The sequence below is a fragment of the Cervus elaphus genome, chromosome 7 (genome assembly GCF_910594005.1).
Source record: "Cervus elaphus chromosome 7, mCerEla1.1, whole genome shotgun sequence".
Classification (NCBI taxonomy): Eukaryota; Metazoa; Chordata; class Mammalia; order Artiodactyla; family Cervidae; genus Cervus; species Cervus elaphus.
Genome location: NC_057821.1, coordinates 32117432 through 32141167, shown reverse-complemented (window position 1 = coordinate 32141167; position 23736 = coordinate 32117432). Strand labels below are relative to the sequence as shown.

At 42.0% G+C, this 23736-nt stretch overlaps 1 protein-coding gene across 1 annotated transcript; it reads left to right on the top strand.

Moving 5' to 3' along the window:
- Positions 1-7202: 7202 nt before the first annotated feature.
- On the top strand, positions 7203-22282 carry TRIM38 (tripartite motif containing 38). The gene is made up of 8 exons (XM_043908336.1): positions 7203-7332; positions 7844-7879; positions 9065-9596; positions 12605-12700; positions 14488-14718; positions 15686-15708; positions 15804-15916; positions 21599-22282. Exons 3-8 carry the CDS (start codon positions 9210-9212, stop codon positions 22117-22119), a joined length of 1371 nt encoding a protein of 456 aa, XP_043764271.1. The 5' UTR covers positions 7203-7332; positions 7844-7879; positions 9065-9209; the 3' UTR covers positions 22120-22282.
- Positions 22283-23736: the final 1454 nt, after the last annotated feature.

Sequence of the window (23736 nt, the reverse complement as noted above, 5' to 3'; positions counted from 1 at the left end):
GATTTTAATTAAAAGTTAATATTTGATTTATTTCCTTAAGCAGTCCAAACATAGTTATCGTTGTCTGACTTTGAAATTATTTTCTCTTAAAGTAAATTCATGTTCCATTTGTTGAGTCTGACTTCTCTCTTTTAGGTCTATAATCTTAAATTTTCAAATTTTGGTGTGCAAACCAAAAGACAGTGTTTTTATTTATGTCTCCTTCTCAGTCTCTCTCTTCCCTCCTGTGTCTCCCTCAGGGCTAAGCTTAAGCTGTCTAGAATTTTTTGTGTTGCCTTCATCTGCATTTTAAGGTTCATGTTCCAGAACCACTCCAGGTCTTGCCCTAGCATTCCAAGTTTCCTGCCCTGTGACAGTATTCTGATTATCTCAAATCTGGTCTCTGACCCTGTGACTGAGGTCCCAGTCATCAGCCTTAGTCTGTGATTGTCCCCCTGCCCCCTCAGGACTCTTATCTTTCTAAGGCCCATAGCCCTGAATGTCATCAGTCAAAGATTGATCTGCCGCCTGTTTCATCATGTGTTAGATTCTAAGATGACCTCGGTGATCCCTGTCTCCTAGTGTTTATGCCTGTGTTCGTGCTCTTGAGTGTGAGTGTGAGTGACCTGGGATTTGCTTCCAACCAATAGAATATGGCACAGGTGATGGGATGTCATTTCCATGAGTGTATTATGTTATATGTTATATTATCCTCCATCTTGTAACATGTTTGCTCTCTTTCTCTTTTGTTGGCTTAGAGGAAGCAGGTGGTTATATTAGGAAACCCCTACAAAGGCAGAAACTAGGAGACTATCGGAGCTGAGGCAGCCTCCACAAAGAAATTTAAACCTTCAATTCTTCATCTACAAGAAACTGGATATTTGCCAACAACTCAAGGGAGCTTCAAAGTAGATATCTCCCCCATTATACTTCTGATGAGACTTTAGGTTCATCCAACACCTGAACTGTAGCCAAGTGAGACCCTGAAGCAGAGAACCCAGCTAAACCATGCCTGAACTCACCTACAGACACTAGATAAGAATAAATATGCATTGTTTCAAGCCACTAAGTTGCTAGCAATTCATTTTGCAGCAATAACTAACTAATACCCACGAGCCACAGAGTCTAATATCAGCTCCAGACGTCCAGCAGTGAGCCTGTCTCTGGTCCCATGTCCTTACAGAGACCACTCTTTATCTCCGTCCTTTATCTCTCATACTGTTTTAGGCACCTCCGTGACCCTGAAAGGTGTTAGAATGTAGAGGATTTTTCCTAGGGGTGGAGACTAACAGGAAGGGAAGCTGAGATTGATTTTGACTGTGGCTAAGAGTTAGCAAAGGGTTTTAGTTCATCTCTGGAAGGAATCAGGTTCTGTCTGCAGTTAAGAGGTCCTTGGGATCTGGACTTAGGCTGTCTGGGCCCCTTCAAGGGTAGGGGATTGGATGAAAAAGAGGAAGAGCCTAGCTCGGAAAAAACAAAGAGGTTCATTCTTCACCTTCCCCCAGCACTCTGGATCAATGGTGGTATTGAATTTTTCCAGCCATATAATCACTGCATAAGGGAAATGTGCACAGGAGAGGGGAGGAAGCAGATGTGAGTTCTGCTAGATGCCGGGATTTCTTTGAAACCAACCATCCTCATGAAGCCCGTGCTCTAAGTCCTGGAACTTCACTGTATCTACATAATAAGGAATATTTTTAATGACCCTGATCTTTCTACAAGAGTCGTTCTGTAATCCTGAACTCCCTTCTCTTGGTGAACTTTCACTTCTTCTTCAAAACATAGTTCAGAGGTTATCACCTCTGCAGAAGTATCCAGGTTCTGCCAGGAGTTTTTGCTTCTTTGTTTTTCTTCCTCAGCCTCAATACTTTTTCTTACCTTGTATAACATTTAGAATATAAAAATGAAGAAACAGACAAAGGATTAATCTCAAAAATATACAAGCAACTCCTGCAGCTCAATTCCAGAAAAATAAATGACCCAATCAAAAAATGGGCCAAAGAACTAAACAGACATTTCTCCAAAGAAGACATACAGATGGCTAACAAACACATGAAAAGATGCTCAACATCACTCATTATCAGAGAAATGCAAATCAAAACCACAATGAGGTACCATTACACGCCAGTCAGGATGGCTGCTATCCAAAAGTCTACAAGCAATAAATGCTGGAGAGGGTGTGGAGAAAAGGGAACCCTCTTACACTGTTGGTGGGAATGCAAACTAGTACAACCGCTATGGAAAACAGTGTGGAGCCTTCTTAAAAAACTGGAAATAGAACTGCCATATGACCCAGCAATCCCACTTCTGGGCATACACACTGAGGAAACCAGATCTGAAAGAGACACGTGCACCCCAATGTTCATCGCAGCACTGTTTATAATAGCCAGGACATGGAAGCAACCTAGATGCCCATCAGCAGATGAATGGATAAGGAAGCTGTGGTACATATACACCATGGAATATTACTCAGCCATTAAAAAGAATTCATTTGAACCAGTCCTAATGAGATGGATGAAGCTGGAGCCCATTATACAGAGTGAAGTAAGCCAGAAAGATAAAGAACATTACAGCATACTAACACATATATATGGAATTTAGAAAGGTGATAACGATAACCCTATATGCAAAACAGAAAAAGAGACACAGAAATACAGAACAGACTTTTGAACTTTGTGGGAGAATGTGAGGGTGGGATATTTCAAAAGAACAGCATGTATACTATCTATGGTGAAACAGATCACCAGCCCAGGTGGGATGCATGAGACAAGTGCTCCGGCCTGGTGCACTGGGAAGACCCAGAGGAATCGGGTGGAGAGGGAGGTGGGAGGGGGGATCGGGATTGGGAATACATGTAAATCCATGGCTGATTCATATCAATGTATGACAAAACCCACTGGGAAAAAAAAAACACTTAGAATATAATTAATTAAAAAAAATATTTTAACTTTCTGGAAATTTTTAAAGGAAATAAATTTTTTTTTAGTTGATATCTTCCTAGGATCCAGGCTAGTGTCTGCAATAAAAAAGAATGTGAAAGAAGTCGCTCAGTCGTGTCTGACTCTTTGCAACCCCATGGACTGTAGCCTACCACTCTCTTTCATCCATGGGACTTTCAAGGCACGAGTACTAAAAAAGCTGTTCAATAAATGCTCATTATGTTAATAAATGCCTACATTTTAAATGACAGGATTTAATTGTCATTGTTAGTATGAATCACTTAAAATCATTTATAAGAACCAGATTAAATTTACATTTTTTAAAATGTAATGTCAAAGAAATAGTTATGCTTTCATAAAGGCAAAGCCATGGGGACATAAATGTGAGAGTGCCATCTACTGGTAAACATATAAACAGGTAAGGCACTAAGAAGACTGGTAAAATATTAATGTGTGTGTGCGCTAAGTCACTTCAGTAGTGTCCGACTCTTTGTGATCCCATGGACCGTAGCCCACTAGGCTCCTCTGTCCGTGGAATTCTCCAGGTAAGAATACTGGAGTGGGTTGGCATGTCCTTTTCCAGGAGATCTTCCTGACCCAGGAATTGAACCAATGCCTACTTTAAATAATGTCTTCCTTATGTAGCTTATATAAAATGTGAAAGAAAGATAGAAGCAAAATTGACAGATGTTGTGTGATATTTTCCTGGAAACTATTCTTGTCCTATTAATACATGCAAAATGTAATGATATATATATATATATATATGTATGTATGTATTTCCAAGCCTCCTGGTTACAAGTTTTTTTTTTTTAATTTATTTTTATTTTTTATTTTATTTATTTATTTATTTAATATTTATTTATTTTACTTTACAATATTGTATTGGTTTTGCCATACATTGACATGAATCTGCCATGGGTGTACATATGTTCCCCATCCTGAACCCCCCTCCTACCTCCCTCTCCGTCCCATCCCTCTGGGTCATCCCAGTGCACCAGCCCTGTACCCTGTATCATGCATCGAACCTGGACTGGCGATTTGTTTCACATATGATAATTTACATGTTTCAGTGAAATTTTTAAATGTAAAAGAAAACAGTAATAACAAGAAATATATGAAATGACAAATTATCAAAAGTTTTTTCCACCTCTGTCCTTCCCCCCAGATTAGAAATAAAACTAGGATGCCAACTATTTCAGTTTATATTCACTATTGGGAGGTCCTAGCCAGTATAGTCGGAGAAGGCAATGTCACCCTATTCCAGTACTCTTGCCTGGAAAATCCCATGGACGGAGGAGCCTGGTAGGCTGCAGTCCATGGGGTCTCGAAGAGTTGGACATGACTGAGCGACTTCACTTTCACTTTTTGCTTTCATGCCCTGGAGAAGGAAATGGCAACCCACTCCAGTGTTCTTGCCTAGAGAATCCCAGGGCTATGGGGTCGCACAGAGTTGGACACGACTGAAGCGACTTAGCAACAGCAGCAGCAGCAGCCGGTATAGTAAGGGAAGAAGAATAAAGGTTAATGTTAAATGTTAACTGTTTAAATACTCCAATTAAAAGGCAAAGATTATTAGAATGGATTAAAAAAAATGCCAGAACTGAACATATATTAGCTAGAAGAAAAACACCTGAAACACAAATACACAGATAGGTCAAATAAATGTATAGAAAAACAGGTACTATGCAAGCAGTAAGGGCATCGCTGGTGGCTCAGACGGTAAAGAATCTGCCTGCAATGCAGAGACCAGGGTTCATCCTTGGGTCAGAAAGATTCCCTGGAGAAGGGAATGGCTGCCCACTCCAGTACTCTTGCCTGGAGAATTCCATGGACAGAGGAGCCTGATGGGCTACAGTCCAGAGGTTCGCAAAGAGTAGGACACGACTGACGACTGAATGACCAACACTTCACACTTATGCAAATAGTAAGCATAAACAGACTGGAGTGTCTATATTAATAAAAAGTAGAGTTTAAGACAGAGAACATTTCCAGAGATAAAGAGTACCATTCTGTATTGATAAAAGGGTCAGTTTTTTCATCAAGAAAACATAATCATAAATGTGTATGAGCTTAATGACAAGCCTTCAAAATACATGATGCAAAAATGGAAAGGATTAAAGGGAAAAATAAGCAATTCTATAATCCCAGTTGGAGATTTTAATACCTTTCTTTCAGTAGTGATATAATAACTGGATAAAACATCTAAAAAGTCACAGAAGACTGAAAAACCCTATCTATCACCTTGAACAAATTGGTATTTAAAGAACATTATACTGAATTATACTGAATATCTGCATCCACATTCTTTTCAAGTACATATGGTTATAGTCATAATGATAGACATATTCTGGGCCACTATACAAGTCAATAAAGTTAGAGGAATTTAAATCAGATAGTATATGTTGTCTTGGGAATTCTCTGGTAGTCCAGCGGTTAGGACTCCAATGCTTTCACTGCCAGGGCCTGGGTTCCAACCCTGGTTAGAGAACTAAGATCACATAAGCCCCCAATTTGTGGAAACTAAGCAACATACTACTAAATTAATCTACCACGTAAAAATCATAATAAAAATTATAATATATTTGAACTATAGAATAATGAAAATAAGGCATATATAGCTTTGTGAGAGGCAACTAAACAGTGCCTAGAGGGAAATTTATAGCTTAAACTGTTTACATTAGAAAATAAAGATAGTCTAAAATCAAAGCCCAGATCCTGAAAAGGTGATATGTCTAAAAGAAGACACCTCCACTACCACCAATAAAATGGAGATTCCCAAAGGGTGACAAAGGTGAACTAGAAATAAACCCATCTCACCTCCTGGAAACTGAAAGAGCTCTGAGAACTCTGGTGCTGAGGAGGGCACAAAGAAAAGAAAAAGAGAGAGAGAAATAGACCCTGGTAAGTTGTAACCAGAAGCCAATTTCTATACATATTTGGGGTGAAATTTCACATCACTTGGGTTATCAAAACAAACAAACAGCAAAACAAAAACAAAAGCAAAAAATCCTCAACCTTTGAAGTGAGTTTACTTCTTTTTTTTTATTATTTTTTTTATTACTATTTTTTTTGAGTTTACTTCTTGACTGGTAGTACTCAAGCCACCAGGCAAAAGCAAACACAACATGTATGGAGGAAAGTGCTTTCATCCCAGACTTCAAAGCCACAAATAATTTAACCAGAACAACAAATTTAACTTCTCCTGCCTGTGTCCTCAGCCTTCCTTACTGTCTTCCTTGAGTCACAACATATACTTATTTCCTAAGCAAACACTTATTGTGCACTTATCATAATACCTCTTACACCTAAGGCTGGGCTTCCCTCATAGCTCTGTTGGTAAAGAATCTGCCGGTAGTGCAGGAGACACAAATTCAATTCCTGGGTCGGTAGGATCCCCTGGAGAAGGAAATGAAAAGCCACTCCAGTATTCTTGCCTGGAGAATCCCCATGGATAGAGGAGCCTGGCAGACTACACCCCACGGGGTCGCAAGAGTCGGACACAACTTAGCGACTAAACCGCCACCACCACACCTAAGGCTATACATGGGGCAGGGTCTTATTTTGAGCTATTTTTTCCCCTATTAAATAATAAATCTAAATTAAGTGGGGACAGTATTAGTATTTTTGCCCTTATTTTGAACTGGAGAGGCTGGAGCTGAGGCGCCAAGTACTCGACCCCAGACCCCACAGTCTTCCTTCCACAGAGCACACTGCAGGTGATGGTTCCCAGGCCTCAAACTGCTCCCAGCTAAGGCCATTCACTGCTGGGCCATGAGTGGCTCCCATCTGCTGTTTCTGGTGTCTGACTGATTACTGATAAGTATTTGAATCTTGTGGAGGGACACTGCGGAGGAAAATGAGACACAGCATCAGGACAGAGAAGAATGGGAGACTGACTTGAGCAAATTCTCTCTGACACCAGTGAGCTTTATTATTGTACTGCCCCTTTTTTCACCACACTCTTCGGAGCAGTTATAAAACAATAAGCGACTAAAAATGGTAAAACATAACATCAGCCAGGACGGCTTATAAACCCCAAGGGAGTTAGTGGCAACAGTAGAAAGATTTCAAGTCAGGGTCTCTAAACTCTGCAGACTTTGGACTTTTAAATCCTCTGTGGTGGGGTTACAAAAGAGTTTTACTGAATTATTAATTTGTTCCTTCTTTTTATTGCTGTAAAAGAAAAATATTTTTCCTACCATCTCCCCTCCCTTTCAGTACAAGCTGAGTGCCAAAGATACGGGCCATTTCACCAGTTTCCACCCCGGATCTTATAGGGCCCCGCCTTCTGAAATAGTTTCACTTTTGTGTGTAGTTAACTTCCTCACCCAGACCTCAGGAACCAGCAGCTACAGAGGGACCTGGCAGTGAATATGTGACTGTCTGCTGTGTGGAGAAGGGAGTGGAAAAGGTCAGACCCATGTTTTCTCCACGGAGGGATAGGAGACGTGTGTTGTTGGAGGAGGAGGATGGGGGAGGCTGGGTGCGTGAGAGTGTGTGCTTATGGGTGTGTGTGTGTGTGTGTGTGTGTGTGTGTGTGTGTGTGTGTGTGTGTGTGTGTGTGTGTGTGTGTGTGTGTGTGTGTGTGTGTGTGTGTTGATGGGCGGCAGGATGGGAGAGTCAGAGGGGTGTTGTTTCCTGATAACAGTTGCTGGAACTCTTGGAGGAGGAGGATGGGGGAGGCTGGGTGCGTGAGAGTGTGTGCTTATGGTGTGTGTGTGTGTGTGTGTGTGTGTGTGTGTGTGTGTGTGTGTGTGTGTGTGTGTGTGTGTGTGTGTGTGTGTGTGTGTGTGTGTGTTGATGGGCGGCAGGATGGGAGAGTCAGAGGGGTGTTGTTTCCTGATAACAGTTGCTGGAACTCTGAAAATAGCCAGGCCTTTGCTTCATGGCTCTCACACCCGGTCTGCTTTCTTTTTCACCAGACTCCATGTCAGATCTCCGAAGATACAGAATGTGAGGTGAGTGAAGGTCCAGGACAGGCACCCTGGGGCCCCAGAGGAGGGGAAGTCCTTCTCCCCCCGGGAGCACAGCACCAGTGGCAGAGAGGAGCCTAGTTTTTCGCTTGGGGGAGATAAACTGCCAAAGAACAGAAATCTCCAGGAGAAATTCTCTTTGGATCCAAGAGATTGGTCCTGGTTATTAGAGGGACATAGCCTGTCCAGTAACTTTAGTTGAATCCTTGCTTTTGATTCTGGCCCTGTCAGTTCAAAGGAAAGGCCACTCTCAACTTCCTTCATCCTCTGCTGCCCTCCCTGACAAACTCCCAGGAATGCGGAAGCAGGGGTCTAAGCTGTGGGTGAGACGGTCGACTCCTTTTGTCTATTGGTTGTCAGGTCCCTAGAGGTTAAGCCCTCAGGGTTGAGAGGCCCTGCCTTCTCAGATATCTGCTTCTCACCTTCCCCTATCCTGGATTCTGCAAACTCCCTGTGTTCCAGTCACTCTGAACTTCTCCTGAGAGACAAGTCCTGCCTGGAGAAGTCACCTCCCTAGCTGTCAAGGAGTTCTGCTCCCCTTCTCTTCCCAGCTCTCTTTCCAATTCTCTTTTTCTCAGGTCAGGGAGGGGGAAAAAGAACTTGCTTTCTTTACTTGTTCTTCTGGTTCTCTTTTTTACTTTCATTATCGTCCAGTTAGATTCCCACTAGGGACTTTATTATGGTGTCTTTTGTTCTTTGTGGGGTAGGAGTGAGGGTTTAATTAGAGTCGAATTTGATTGTCTCAATCAAATCCTTAATAGACCACCCCTTTACCTAAGTGTTACTACAAGTTACAAAGAAACAATTCTGGTACTAATTATTCTTGATGTTCATTAGAGGGGGAAAGACTTTAACAGTCCCTCACTGAGTTCTCGCTCTTGCTGCAGCTTTGGTTGAGGAAATTAGTCTGGTTTCTCTCCCTCTGTCAGTGAAAACTTTTCACAGTGATGGAATGTTCTCTATCTGGGCTTTCATATGGACTTTCATATAGCCACCAATCACCTGCAGCTATTAAGCAATTTAAATATGGCTAAGAGGTGTGAGAAACAGAATTTTAAATTCTATTTAATTGTAATTAAAGTGGCCACATGTAATAGTCACGATCATATTCCACAACACAGCTACATTTGATGCATCTTCTAAATTCCAACCTATTTCTTCTCTCTCTAGAGAAGACTCCATGACCTGTTGAAACCAGTGGCAACCAGTGCATTGGACAGAGACTCAGGAGAGGTAAAGTTCCATCACTGTGGGAAAATTCTAATCACTTCATCTCTGGCTCTGGATTCAATATTGGAGCTTTTCAGGAAAAGCCATGGCCTCAAAGAAGATGAGGGAGGAAGCCACCTGCTCCATCTGCCTGCACCTAATGACTAACGCAGTGAGCATCAACTGTGGACACAGCTACTGCCAAGCATGCATAGTGAGCTGCTACCAGATGCAACCATGGCAGAATACATTCTGCTGTCCTCAGTGTCGAGCACCATTTAACATGGCGAGCCTCCGACCCAATAAGCAGCTGGGAAATCTCATTGAAGTCATCAAGGAGATGGACCAGGAGATGTCATGTGAGGAACATGGAGAGAAGCTCCACCTGTTCTGTGAAGACGAGGGCCAGCTCATCTGCTGGCTCTGTGATCGTGGACCACAGCACAAAGGGCATGCCACAGCTCTGGTGGAAGAAGTATGCCAAGGCTACAAGGTGAGTGGTGGCCCACAGGGCTTCGGCGAGTACTTGGCCTCATGTTGCCCCCTGAGACCTGAGATTTATTTGGCCTGAAACCCAAGATTAGGATCCTGAGATATAGCTTACATCATGTCATTCTTCTGAAAAGTAGAAGGATGGGTCCTCACTAAATCAAGTCCCAAAGGTCACTTTTGTCCCTATCCTTTCTGGCTCTGATGAACTCCTCCCTGCGTTAGAATGCCATGTGCTCCAGTGCACACCTGCATGTTTTATTGTTTCATACCATGTGTGTGATTTGAGAAACAATGTGCAAGACCACGGGATAGAGTCTGAAAACACAGGGGTCAAAAACACACCACCTTTTAGGTATCTTACAGTCTAATAGGAAAGACAAATCAGCAAAAAGGCTGCCTGGAATCCCCTGGTTTGGATAGTGGAGCAGAGCACTAAGGGGTGTGGAGTAGTAACTGAGGAATCTTCCCAAGAATGATTCTTGAAGAGTACATAAAAATTAACCAAATATATTAATAGAAGTATGGAGAAGGGAGAGGACATTCTAGACAGAGGGGACCACATGTGCAAAGGCACAGCCATGGGAGCATACCTGACTTGCTGTGACTAGGCCAGGGGGGTGTGCAGGGGAGGCAAGTGATGTTATGGGAATGAAAATCAGGTCTGCATCCTAGCCCAGAGTAGTCCTGGCCATGAGGGGATTTTCATTTGCAGAGTGAAGGATCAGGTTAACAATGAAAAGAACATTCTTGTACTGATACAATGAAAGGAATACTAAGTAGTAAAATTCAGATTATTCCTGTGAGAAGTGGGAAGAGATCAGTTCTAAGCCAGATTTAGGAAAGAGTGAGAGGGGAAGGATTTGGAAGTGATTGGTCATCAAGGATAAAGCAGAGTGTGAGGTTTTGAGCAACTCCTGAGTTTCCCACTCAAAAGCATATACTCACTCAAAATACAGTACTAATGTATAAAACAGACAGCTAGCAAGAAGGTGCTATACAGCAGAGGGAGCTCAGCTCTGTGCTCTGTGATGATGACCTAGAGAGGTGGAATGGAGGGGGTGGGGGGCGGTGGGAGGGATGCTCAAGAAAGAGAGGATGTATATATACAAATGGCTGATTCATGATTTTGTACAGCAGAAATGGACAACATTGTAAAGCAATTATATTCCAATAAAAAGACAAAACCATTTTTAAAAAAATCATGTAAAGGAAGGCTGACCTTTGCTATCATGGAACCTAGTGGGCATAGCCCTGCTGCTTTATTCCTTCTCTGTCCTACCTGCTGCTGCTGCTGCTGCTAAGTTGCTTCAGTCGTGTCCGACTCTGTGCGATCCCATAGATGGCAACCCACCAGGCTCCCCCATCCCTGGGATTCTCCAGGCAAGAACACTGGAGTGGGTTGCCATTTCCTTCTCCAACTCGTGAAACTGAAAAGTGAAAGTGAAGTCGCTCAGTCGTGTCCGACTCGTAGCGACCCCATGGACTGCAGCCTACCAGGCTCCTTCGTCCATGGGATTTTCTAGGCAAGAGTACTGTCCTGCCTAGATTTGAGAAAATTGTTGTCCTCAGTGTGAGCTCCTTGAACCCCCCCTTCCATGAATTGGAGGTGATCGACTATTAAGGTTCTGAGTCCTCCATCAGTATATGCCAATACTGACCACCACTCAGCACATGGCAGCTCTTCCTTAAACTCCATGGAGCAGTTAATTGCTGTAATGGGGATATTCCCATTGGAATTATTTTCCCACCAAGTAGTAAAAGAAGCACCATGGGGTGATGGTTCTAAGCCTAGAGAGTCAGACTGCTTAGTTTGAAATCTTAGATAGGTGGCTTTGAGCAAGTTATTTAATGTCTTCATGCCCTGGTTTCCCTAACTGTGAATGGGGATAAGAGTAGTTCCCTTCCTCCCCAACATACATGCTCAGGAGGTTGTTATAAGGCTTAAGGACATAATACATGTAAAGCTTAGAATAGCATTTGGCACATAGCAACTGCAATACTGACTTGCTAACAAGTTCTGCAGAGCCCTTTGTTGACAGCACACAAGAATTAATGAGCATACTTACTGGGTTTAGGACAGGAGCTGATTCTTTTAGTATTGATCACAGCTAGCAATTTGATTTAGCTTAAACTTGCTTTCCATGAAAATGTGAGGCACTGTTTTGAAAAACAACCTAAAAGCTTGATATGGATACTAAGTCACTTTAAAATGGTTTCATGATACCATTTTTCAAAAGGCCTCAGAGCCCTCCTGCTCCATTAACTGTTTCTAATAACTTTGGCTGGCAGCCTGATCTTTCCTTCTTGACTCACCATAATACATACAAAGTACCCTATGTGCCAAACACTCTGGCATTGGTTCTGTTTGGGTCAGTACATTATTAAATAAAATATTTTTAGGTGATTATTATCTTGTTTTATGTGCATCATTTCCCTGGCAAGACTGTTAGTGGTAGTGGATATAGCTCAGACTCAGGGTCAACAGATGAACTGAAATCACAGTCCAACCACCCACCAGTTACAGCATTTTGAGCAAGTTATTTATCCCCTTTCTAAGCCTGTTTCTGCAGCACAGAAATGATGTTAAAAATCCTACTAACTTCTCAGGATTGCCAAGGGAATCAAATATGTTACTGCATATACAACCCTTGGGCTTCCCTGATGGCTCAGTGGTAAAGAATCTGCCTGCCAATGCAGGAGATGCAGTTTGATCTTTGGGTTGGGAAGTTCCCCTGGAGAAGGAAATGGTAACCAACTCCAGTAATCTCACCTGGGAAATCCCTTGGACAGAGGAGCCTGGCAGGCTACAGTCCACGGGGTCGCAAAGAATGGGACATGACTTAGTGACTGAACAACAGCAAAACACAGTCCTTAGCATGCTTCCTGGCAAAGTGTGAGGACTCAATGCATATTCAGTTTTATTCTAGTAGTCTTGGAGGGCTGGGCTGCCCCTTAGGTGGCTAATGAAGAATTGTTGAATAGACTTTATTCACTCAATTTTTCCTTCAGGAAAAGCTCCAGCAAGCTGTGACAAAACTGAGGCAACTGCAAGAGGAATGTATGAACCTGCAGCTGTTTACGGCAGAGCAAATAACCAAATGGAATGTAAGAGTTTGGGCTTATTGATCTCAGGCTGTTTTCCATCCTAGAGCTCAGATATAGGGGGTGATTGGGCAAAATATAGTGAAAGCTTATTGTCACTAAACCAGACCAAATAGACAAAATCCAAAGAGAAACCACTGGTTTTATGCCCCTCGTTGTCTAAAATCTATGAGAATTTATCTCCAACCCCCTCAACCTTTCAGTAGTAGTTGGCTAGAATTCTGAAACCTCAGTCAGGAGAAGCAGAACTGGTATGCCTGTTTAGCTAGAGTCATTCTTCACTGAGTTTCAGTTCTTAATATCTCAAAGTACCTTCTTGATTTGAAGGCCTTATCAACCTGATTGCCGTAGCACACATACTAGTACAGGGCACATGTACCACAGTACAGGGTGTGGCTCTCAGCCTTACAAGTTCAGAAATCAACCTTTGTGACTGCTAAGAAAACAGAATCACTCCAGGTGAGATTCGTATTACTGAAGCTCATGAAGCTGATGAAGGAAATCTACTTGGATTATAAGGAAGATCCAAGTGCTCCAAGAACCTACACACTTAGTACTGCAGACTCTCAGGTCTATAAGACTATTTTCATGACTGACCAGCCTCCCCCTGATCAGAGATGCATTCCTTTACAGAATATTTATGTAATTCATCAACTTGCAGACAAATCCCACAGGCCAGTGAGACATTTTGCCTCTTTCAGAGGTCTCGTCCAACCTCCCAACCTCTCTGCTCCAATCCTTTAGGTATGGTTGTTAAATCTTACCTCTCTCATTTCTGGGATCTTAGGCAGTGGGGAGGATCTTGATTACAACTAATATATACACGGAAACCCCATCAATGACCCTTCAACCACAACATCACAGCCATCAAAACACTGTATGAATTGAGAAATCATCCATGGAGATTGCAATTCTTTTCTCACCAAATGAAAGCTGAGTCTGACAAGCTGTATCATTTGGTTTCTGTCGCTCTTACACATAAGGTTGAGTACATGGACGCGGGTTGATGGATAACTATTTCATAGTTAACTATGACAAAAGTCTGCTACCCAGACCTCCCACTGCTGAGAATAATGGACTCTCCTGTTAGCTTGGATGCCTTAAAGTCCAGCCTTGGTGATGTTCACTATAAGCTTTTGTTTCAAGAAATCCTCTCAGACTCAGAGCTACCTTCTTACATCTCAAATAAAAACTCATTTTTATCTTTTTAACTTTAAAAAATTTTTGACCTTGATTCTAGTCCCATGTTTAAATTATTTATCACTCCTTCTCATCTCTTTTGCATGTTGGTTGAATAAGGAAATAGGGTGATTCTAGAGAATTGTGACACCCTCTCCCACATCTGAGTATCTGTCTTCCAGGCATGACTCTACAGTGGGACAATTTTCCAGCTTGAATGAGTCATGGGAAAATAATCTTATGGTAGCTGAGCAAACTTACTTTTGTGTGTGTACATGTTAAAATATACATAACAAAATGTACTGTTTAACTATTTGTATGTGTATAGTTCCATTCCTTCCTCCTTCCAACTCCTGGTAACCACTACTCTACTTTCTGTCTCTATGAATTTGACTATTTTAAGTATCTCATATAAGTGGAATCATAAAATATTTGCTCTTTTTTTTCTGGCTTATTTCACTTAGTGTAATGTCTTTAAGATTCATTCATGTATCAGAATGCCATTCCTTTTTAAGACTGAATAGTATTCCACTGTATCTATATATTGCATATTGTTTATCAGTTCATCCATCAATGGGCATTTGGTTTGTTTCCACTTTTCCTGACTCAAGGAGAAGATAGAGGCTCAGAAACAAAAAATCCAGTCTGACTTTAAGACTCTCCAGAGCTTCCTTCATGAGGAAGAGAAATCTTATCTATGGAAACTGGAGGAAGAAAAAGAGCAAACTCTGAGGAGACTGAGGGACAATAAGGCCAATCTTCAACAGAAGAACCATGAACTCCAGAACCACATCCTGGAACTAGAGAATAAATGTCAGGGCTCAGCCCAGAAATTGCTTCAGGTAAGACTATGCACTTGGAGAAAGGAGGGAAGGTATTTGTTTTTGACCTTTTAGCAAGAAAATGGTGAGGAACCATGGGAAGCTTGGTGAGGCTTGCCTGTTCACTCAAAAATGGCACATTAGTGTAGGGAATTTAAAGTAATGTTCCTTTTAGATACACGTCAATGTTTGCAAGGTGGCCTCCACCAGTCTATAGAGTGCCTTTAGGTGAATTAGAAATAATATGGCTATGGTGGGTTCCTTGGCCAAATGGAACCATGGGACAACTTTGGCTACCATTTTTACACAACTCTGACTGTGAGAGTGTCTTCTGAAATACCCCTTCAGATGACTGATGGGTGACAAAGTGGGGCAGTCAAAATGAGTGATAACTTTCTCCTTGATTTGCTTGTAGAGCCCTCCAGAGCTCTTTCGGATGCAGCCCATTACAATAAACTAAACTATGATTGTACCTGTTTTTTTCCCGTTCCTACTAACAGAACTAGGGGTCACACTGTAAGGATGAGAATATAGTTCAATGCCCCACCACCATGTGATACCTGCTGCTACCACCATAGTGGCCCAGTCTCAGGGCTTAAGGCTGAGTTCACCATTTTGGACCTTTGCAATAAGTGTCTCTAATATGGGCTCACTCTGAAGGAAATGAGGTCACTGAAAGCAAATCTTTCCAGAGGGAGCATGGGGCAAAGCTCCTGGCCTTCTTCCACATCACAGGGAGACATGATTGCAGACACTGCAGCTCCCCACAGAGCTCAGCAAGGAAGGTAACAGATAAACACCCTGATATGCTGACTATCCCATGGGGCCAGGATGGAAACCATCGTCTCTGGGTATTCATCAATATCTAAGGCCACGATTAGTCTTTTTACTTCTTTGGAAGGAGTGTTTACAGAGAACAGCCTCACATGCCAAGTCCCATGAAATATTGATGTTCCCACACTTATCTTTTGTCTTTCTTTCTTCATAGGATGTGAAAGATACTTTGAGCAGGTGAGTCCTATATGAGTTCAGGAGGGAAAGAGGTGTGGGTATACAGAGCTAAATGGAATTTACACTGAAGAAGTCTTGCTTTCTGCTTATTCTAGGAGTTGCGCTGTGAAGCTAGAACCACCAGAGGCCCTCTCTTTGGACCTTCATACTGTGTGCAATGTTTCGGAGCTTTACTTTGATGTAAAGAAAATGTTAAGGAGACATCAAGGTATGTGAAGAAGCCCTAAATCCTACAGATAGACGGGACCTTAAGTGGTAATGAAGTTCATCACCTGTCCCCAGGCAGGCTCGCAGCCAGAGGGGTCATTCAGATATCTTTAGTGTAGCTGTCACTCTCTCTTGTTAGTTTTCTCCAGTGCTTAGACAGGGACATGGGATACTGGTTATCTGTGCAGACCCACTTGGGTCCTTTGCTTAGGGTCTCACAAGGCTGCAGCTAAGGCGTTGACCTGGCTGTGTTCTTATCTGGAAGCTAGACTGGGAAAGAATCCTCTTAGAAGCTCACTCAGGTTGTTGGCAGAATTTATTTCTTTTGGGTTTGGCACTTAGGGCTCTGGCTTGTTGCTGACTGCTGGCTGGAGGCTGCCTTGGATTCTAGAAGCCACCCTTCAGCTGCTTGCACTTGGGCCTCCCACCTCGGCTAATTATTTCTTCAGAGTAAGCGAGAGAGAGAGAAAGAGAGAGAGACTGCAAGTCCCATCTCATCATTATTGCCATAGTCTACTGGTCAGAAACAATTCACAGGTCCTGCCCACAATCAAAGGGAAGGAATTCCATAAGAGTATGAACACTAATGAGGGTAATGAAACTATGAGCCATGCCATCTAGGGCCACCCAAGATGGACGGATCATGGTGGAGAGTTCTGACAAAACATGGTCCACTGGAGAAGGGAATGGCAAACCACTTCAGTATTCTTGCCTTGAGAACCTCATGGACAATATGAAAAGGCAAAAAGGCAAAAAATATGAACTCCCCAGGTCACTAGGTGCCCAATATGCTACTGGAGATCAGTGGGGGAAAAAACTCCAGAAAGAATGAAGAGATGGAGCCAAAGCAAAAACAACACCCAGCTGTGGATGTGACTGGTGATGGAAGTAAAGTCCACTGCTGTAAAGAGCAATATGGCATAGTAACCCGGAATGTTAGGTCCATGAATCAAGGCAAATTGGAAGTGGTCAAACAGGAGATGGCAGAAGTGAACATTGACACTTTAGGAAACAGCAAACTAAAACAGAGTGGAATGGGTGAATTTAACTCAGATGACCATTATATCTACTACTGTGGGCAAGAATCCCTTAGAAGAAGTGGAGCAGCCATCATAGTCAACAAAAGAGTCTGAAATGCAGTACTCAGATGCAATCTCAAAAACGACAGAATGATCTCTGTTTGTTTCCAAGGCAAACCATTCAATATCACAGTAATCCAAGTCTATGCCCTGACCAGTAATGCTGAAGAAATTGAAGTTGAACAGTTCTATGAAGATCTACAAGAACCTTCTAGAACTAACACCCAAAAAAGATGTCCTTTTCATTACAGGGGACTGGAATGCAAAAGTAGGAAGTCAAGAAATACCTGGAGTAACAGGCAAATTTGGCCTTGGAGTACAGAATGAAGCAGGGCAAAGGCTAATAGAGTTCTGCCAAAAGAATGCACTGGTCATAGCAAATACCCTCTTCCAACAATACAAGAGAAGACTCTACACATGGATGAATATAGAAATCAGATTGATTATATTCTTTGAACCAAAGATGGATAAGCTCTATACAGTCAGCAAAAATAAGACTGGGAGCTGGCTGTAGCTCAGATCATGAACTCCTTAGTGCCAAATTCAGACTTAAATTGGAAAAAGTAGGGAAAACCACTAGACAATTTAGGTATGACCTAAATCAAATCCCTAAAGATTATACAGTGGAAATGACAAATAGATTCAAGGGATTAGATCTGATAGACAGAGTGCCTGAAGAACTATGGATGGAGTTTCATGACATTGTACAGAGGCAGTGATCAAGACCATCCCCAAGAAAAAGAAATTCAAAAAGGCAATATGGTTGTCTCAGGAGGCCTTACAAATAGCTGTGAAAAGAAGAGAAGCGAAAGGCAAAGGAGAATAGGAAAAATATACCTATCTGAATGCAGAGCTCCAAAGAATAGCAGGGAGAGATAAGAAAGCCTTCCTCAGTGATCAGTGCAAAGAAATAGAGGAAAACAACAGAACAGGAAAGACTAGAGACTCTTCAAGAAAACTAGAAATACCAAGGGAACATTTCATGCAAAGATGGGCTCAATAAAGGATAGAAATGGTATGGACCTAACAGAAGCAGAAGATATTAAGAAGAGGTGGCAAGAATACACAGAAGAATTATACAAAAAAGATCTTCATGACCCAGATAATCATGACAGTGTGATCACTCACCTAGAGCCAGACATCCTGGAATGTGAAGTCAAGTGGGCCTTAAGAAGCATCACTACGAACAAAGCTAGTGGAGGTGATTGAATTCCAGTTGAGCTATTTCAAATCCAGAAGATGATGCTGTGAAAGTGCCACACTCAATACGCCAGTAAATTTGGAAAACTCAGCAGTGGCCACAGGACTAGAAAAGGTCAGTTTTCATTCCAAGCCCAAAGAAAGGCAATGCCAAAGAATGCACAACTGCACTCATATCACACACTAGCAAAGTAATGCTCAAAATTCTCCAAGCCAGGCTTCAACAAGACATGAACCGTGAACTTCCAGATGTTTAAGTTGGATTTAGCAAAAGCAGAGGAACAAGAGATCAAATTGCCAACATCCGCTGGATCATTGAAAAAGCAAGAGAGTTCCAGAAAAATATCTACTTTTGCTTTATTGACTATGCCAAAGACTTTGTGTGGGTCACAACAAACTGGAAAATTAGAGATGGGAATACCAGACCACCTGACCTGCCTCCTGAGAAATCTGTATGCAGGTCAAGAACAGTTAGAACTGGACATGGAACAACAGACTGGTTCCAAATTGGGAAAGGAATACTTCAAAGCTGTATATTGTCACCCTGTTTATTTAACTTTTATGCAGAGTACATCATGAGAAATGCTGGACGGGATGAAGCACAAGCTGGAATCAAGATTGCTGGGAGAAATATCAATAACCTCAGATATGCAGATAACACCACCCTTATGGCAGAAAGAGAAGAACTAAGGAGCCTCTTGATGAAAGTGAAAGAGGAGAGTGAAAAAGTTGGCTTAAAACTCAACATTCAGAAAACCAAGATCATGGCATCTGGTCCCATCACTTCATGGCAAATAGATGGAGAAACAGTGGAAATAGTGACAGACTAGTTTTTGGGCTCCAAAATCACTGCAGATGGTGACTGCAGCCATGAAATTGAAAGACACTTGCTCCTTGGAAGAAAATTTATGACCACCCTAGAGAGCATATTAAAAAGCAGAGACATTACTTTGCCAACAAAGGTCTGTCCAGTCAAAGCTATGGTTTTCCCAGTAGTCATTTATGGATATGAAAGTTGGACTATAAAGAAAGCTGAGCGCCAAAGAATTGATGCTTTTTATCCATGGTGTTGGAGAAGATTCTTGAGAGTCCCTTGGACAGCAAGGAGATTCAACCAATCCGTCCTAAAGAAAACCAGTCCTGAATATTCACTGGAAGGACCGATGCTGAAGCTGAAACTCCAATACTTTGGCCACCTGATGCAAAGAACTGACTCCTTGGAAAAGACCCTAATGCTGGGAAAAGTTGAAGGCAGGAGGAGAAGGGGACGACAAAGAATGAGATGGTTGGATGGCATTACTGACTCAATGGGCATGAGTTTGAGTAAAATCCAGGAGTTGGTGATGGACAGGGAGACCTGGCATGCTGCAGTCCATGGGGTCAAAAAGAATCAGACACGACTGAGCAACTGAACTGAACTGAACAGATGAACACTAAGAGGCAGAATCATGGAAAGCTCCCTTAGTGTCTGAGTGACATCAAGATGAAACCTGAACTGAACTGAAATGGGACAATTTAAACTCCCTATTTATCCTGCTTAGTTTGAAAGTCTGTTTTACAGCAGATATATTGATGCATTAGATTACAAGACACTGCCTTAGACTCTGAAAAGTGAAAGTGAAGGTCACGCAGTCGTGTCCAACTCTGGAGACCCCATAGACTATACAGCTCATGGAATTCTTCAGGCCAGAATACTGGAGTGGGTAGCCTTTCCCTTCTCCAGGGGATCTTCCCAACCCAGGGATCGAACCCAGGTCTCCTGCATTGTGGGAGGATTCTTTACCAGCTGAGCCACAGGAAAGCCCAAGAATACTGGAATGGGTAGCCTATCCCTTCTCCAGGGGATCTTCCCAACCCAGGAACCGAACTGGGGCCTCCTGCAGTGCAGGCGGACTCTTTACCAACTGAGCTATGAGGGAAGCCACCTTAGACCCTACCAGGGGTCTAATTAGAGCATCTGTATTTCTTGCCTTTATAACATCAAAAATATTCTGAATTTCAAAACCCATTTGGCCCCAGGGGTTTCCGATAAGGATAATGAACCCGTATTCAGTTCCCCTTCAATTTATCAAGACAAACAACAGTAACAACCACTACCAAGGTCTGTGATTGATTTCCAAAGAGCTCAGTAATCAACCATCTTTCAGGTGATTTACTAACCTGTAAAAATTTGATTTTCTCAGCTTGGTTTTCCTGGATCATTCCGGGAATATTAATTGAAGCCCCAAACTTTGTGAGTCTGGCTCATGATAAAGACTCACTGAACAGAGTTAATAAAGGGATGTTTACAAAGATGAGGATTTTAGTGCTAACAAGGAACAGTGAAGCAACCCAAAGCTAGGAATACGGAGGAAGTCATCACCTTCCCAGGGTTTCAGTAGCAGATAGAGGGAGCTGTAGCTAAAGGAGAGTGTGACCAAACACAGACCCTCCAAACCACAGCCAGTAGGGAGGGACTTGGGGTACTAAATACTTCTAATTCTGCTTCTTTTTGCCCTATGGTCTCCTCTAGTCCTTCCCATTGGCTTAACCAAACAGTAGTCAGAGGGAAGGGAGCCTTGTTGCGGTGTCCAGAGGGGTTACCCTTCCTGGACATGGAGCAGGCTGGAGAAAGGTAGAGTGTGATCTGGAGGAGCAAAGGGAGAACATCCAGCACAGGAAGTTTTTCCTAATACTTGATTTCCCTTATTACCACAATCCAACTGATCAGTGTTTAACCCAGTAACACAGTAGTTCTTAACTCTCTTGCTGTAACATCCCACTACCACTTTTCATTTTTAAAATTGCACTGCTGGTCAGTATCACAGTTTAGTTTATCATACCTTTTTCTGTCTTACTTGACTCTAGTCAGGTATATTACTCTGTATAATCCCTATAGAATATTACCTGAAACAAGAAAGAAGAGCTGAGGTGTATGTCCTGAAGCCTGAGTAAAATTCTGGGATTTCCAATAACAAGTTATGACATCAATTGTATCATTTTCCTTCTCTGATCCTCAGTGTAAATGGTAATTAAGTAGAGATGAGGAAGGGCTCATTTATGCTTCAATGTTCCATGATTCCTAGAAGTCCTCCAAGAGAGAGGAAGGACTTTGGAGAGGAAGTTAATCAAGTTAACTATGGTTAGTCCTGCTCCTTGGCTTCTCTGAGTGACTAAGATGGTGATGATGTTGAAGATGATGATGATGTTATCATTATTATTACTACCACTTATTGGGCACTTATCTTGGTGACAGATATGATGATTTCCACTTTATATTTAACAAAACTGAGGCTTAGAGAATGAACTGCCTAAGCTCATGACAGTTAGTAAGAAACCATGCTTGGATCTGAACACAGGCTGGTTTTATTTAAAATAAACTGTGCTCTCAGCCACAAAAATCATGTCCTTATTTTTGTTTGCAGTCAGCGTGACTCTGGATCCAGATACAGCTCATTATGAACTAATTCTGTCTGAGGATGGGAGACAAGTGACTCGTGGATGCCCTCAGGAGAAGCTTGATAATTCTTCTAGGAGATTTAGTGCCTTGCCCTGTATCCTGGGCTGTGAAGGCTTCACTTCAGGGAAACATTACTTTGAAGTAGATGTGGGAGAAGGAACTGGGTGGGATTTAGGAGTCTGTATGGAAAATGTTCAGAGGGACACTGTCATGGTGCCGACGCCTCAGTCTGGATTCTGGGCCATCAGACGGTGCAAGGAAGGCTATGTAGCGCTTACTTATCCCCTAACTTCCATTCAACTGACAGAGCAGCCCCTGGTTGTGGGGATTTTTCTGGACTTCGAGGCTGGAGTTGTGTCCTTTTACAATATGGCCACTGGCTCTCACATCTTCACCTTCCCAAAGGCCTCCTTCTCTGACACTCTCCGGCCCTATTTCCAGGTCTATCAGTATTCTCCTTTGTTCCTGCCTCCCCCAGATGAGTAAGGGACAGACCAAAGTCTCCTCCTTGGTTTAACTAGTATACAGAATATAATCTAAATCTCATGAGGACAGAAATGTAGTCTCTTTTCTTCACTGCTATTTCCCTGTACCTAGAACAGTGCTGGACTTTTCGTGCATAGTTAATAAATTTGCATTGAATAAATGGTTACAATGACTGTAAAAATACCCCAAAGGGTCACACTGAACTGGGGAAAAGCAAGATAATAGCAATGATTTTGCTTTGTCCTCTCCATCCCTCTTCAATGGGTTCAGAGCTTTGATTTCTAGAGTAGAATGCTTTTTTTCAGAGAAAATTCTATATCCTTAAACACTTATTATTGCTAAAGAAGAAAAAATGATGATAAAGTAAATATTCAAGTAAATAAATTTAATTAACAAAATAAATATTTGGAAACTATAAGAAAAATAAAGATAAAACTAGAAGTTGATTTTGATGCTGGCAAGTTATAGAAAGAAAAATAAGTCCTACTAGTCCTTTCAGGTTAAGAATGCTACTATATTAGATAAACCATTGGCTGCTCTACTCAAAAGGAGAATACATAAAAAATAGAAACATGAAAGGGCACATACTAGAATAATAATTTTGAGAGCAATTTGAAGAATTATAAGCAAATAAAATTGAAAATCTTAATTAAATGACTTTTTCAAAAGAAACTAAATGACCTAACTGACTCAAGAAGGGGAAAGAAAAGCTAAACAGACTAATACATAAAAATGTAATTCAGAAAGTTACAGAATTCCGATTAATATTTAGGAAAAAAAGCAAAACAAAGAGCAGATGGTTTTTTCTAAAGATAGCAAATCATTGTGCCCCTGAAGATTCAGTTAAGTTCTATAGAATAGAAAACGCAAACGGACAGTGGCTGAAACAAGTTCTCTCTCTCATGAAGAAGCAGTCCAGATGTGGAAGTACAGGAAATCCAGTCTAGGGCTGGTATAGCAACACCCAAAAACTGCCAAGCCTTCCAACAACCCTCGCACTATTCCTAGGGTCCAAGGCAGTTTCTAAAGCTCAAGGCATCACACCTGCATTCCAAGCTTTAAGATGGAAAGAGAGACACAGAACTAGAGCAAAGGGCATGCATTCAAGAGCTATCTTTTGCTACATACCCTACAACCTTCTGCTTTAATGTGATCAGCCAGAACTTGTCCAAAGCCACCTTCCTCCTTGTCCACCTTGGTGAGGCAGTAATGAACTTGGGCAACTTAGCTCCACCTTGTTAGAATTCTGAGCAAGATTCATCAGAGAGCTACAGGGAATGTGACTCCCATACCCACCCAATCCAATGTCTCACGTCAGTCTGGAAAACCCTCTCATGGTAGGCAGAATCTGTGGGCAGCATTTGGTACATATTTAGCCAAGAAACAAAAGAAGAGATGTCCTCTGGTGCCCCTTCCTCATACCTTTCTGATACCCCATGCCCTGTAATTGCGTGAGGTGTTAGGTACGTGAAGTGTATGTGGTGCTGCAGCAGAAGACCAGAGACACAGGAAAGAGCAGGAGTAACAGGATAGCAACTGAGAGAAGTAGAGAAACATAAATAGTTCAGATAAAGCAGTGTCTGTTCTCAGGTAAAGTTCAAATTCCTCACAATGGCC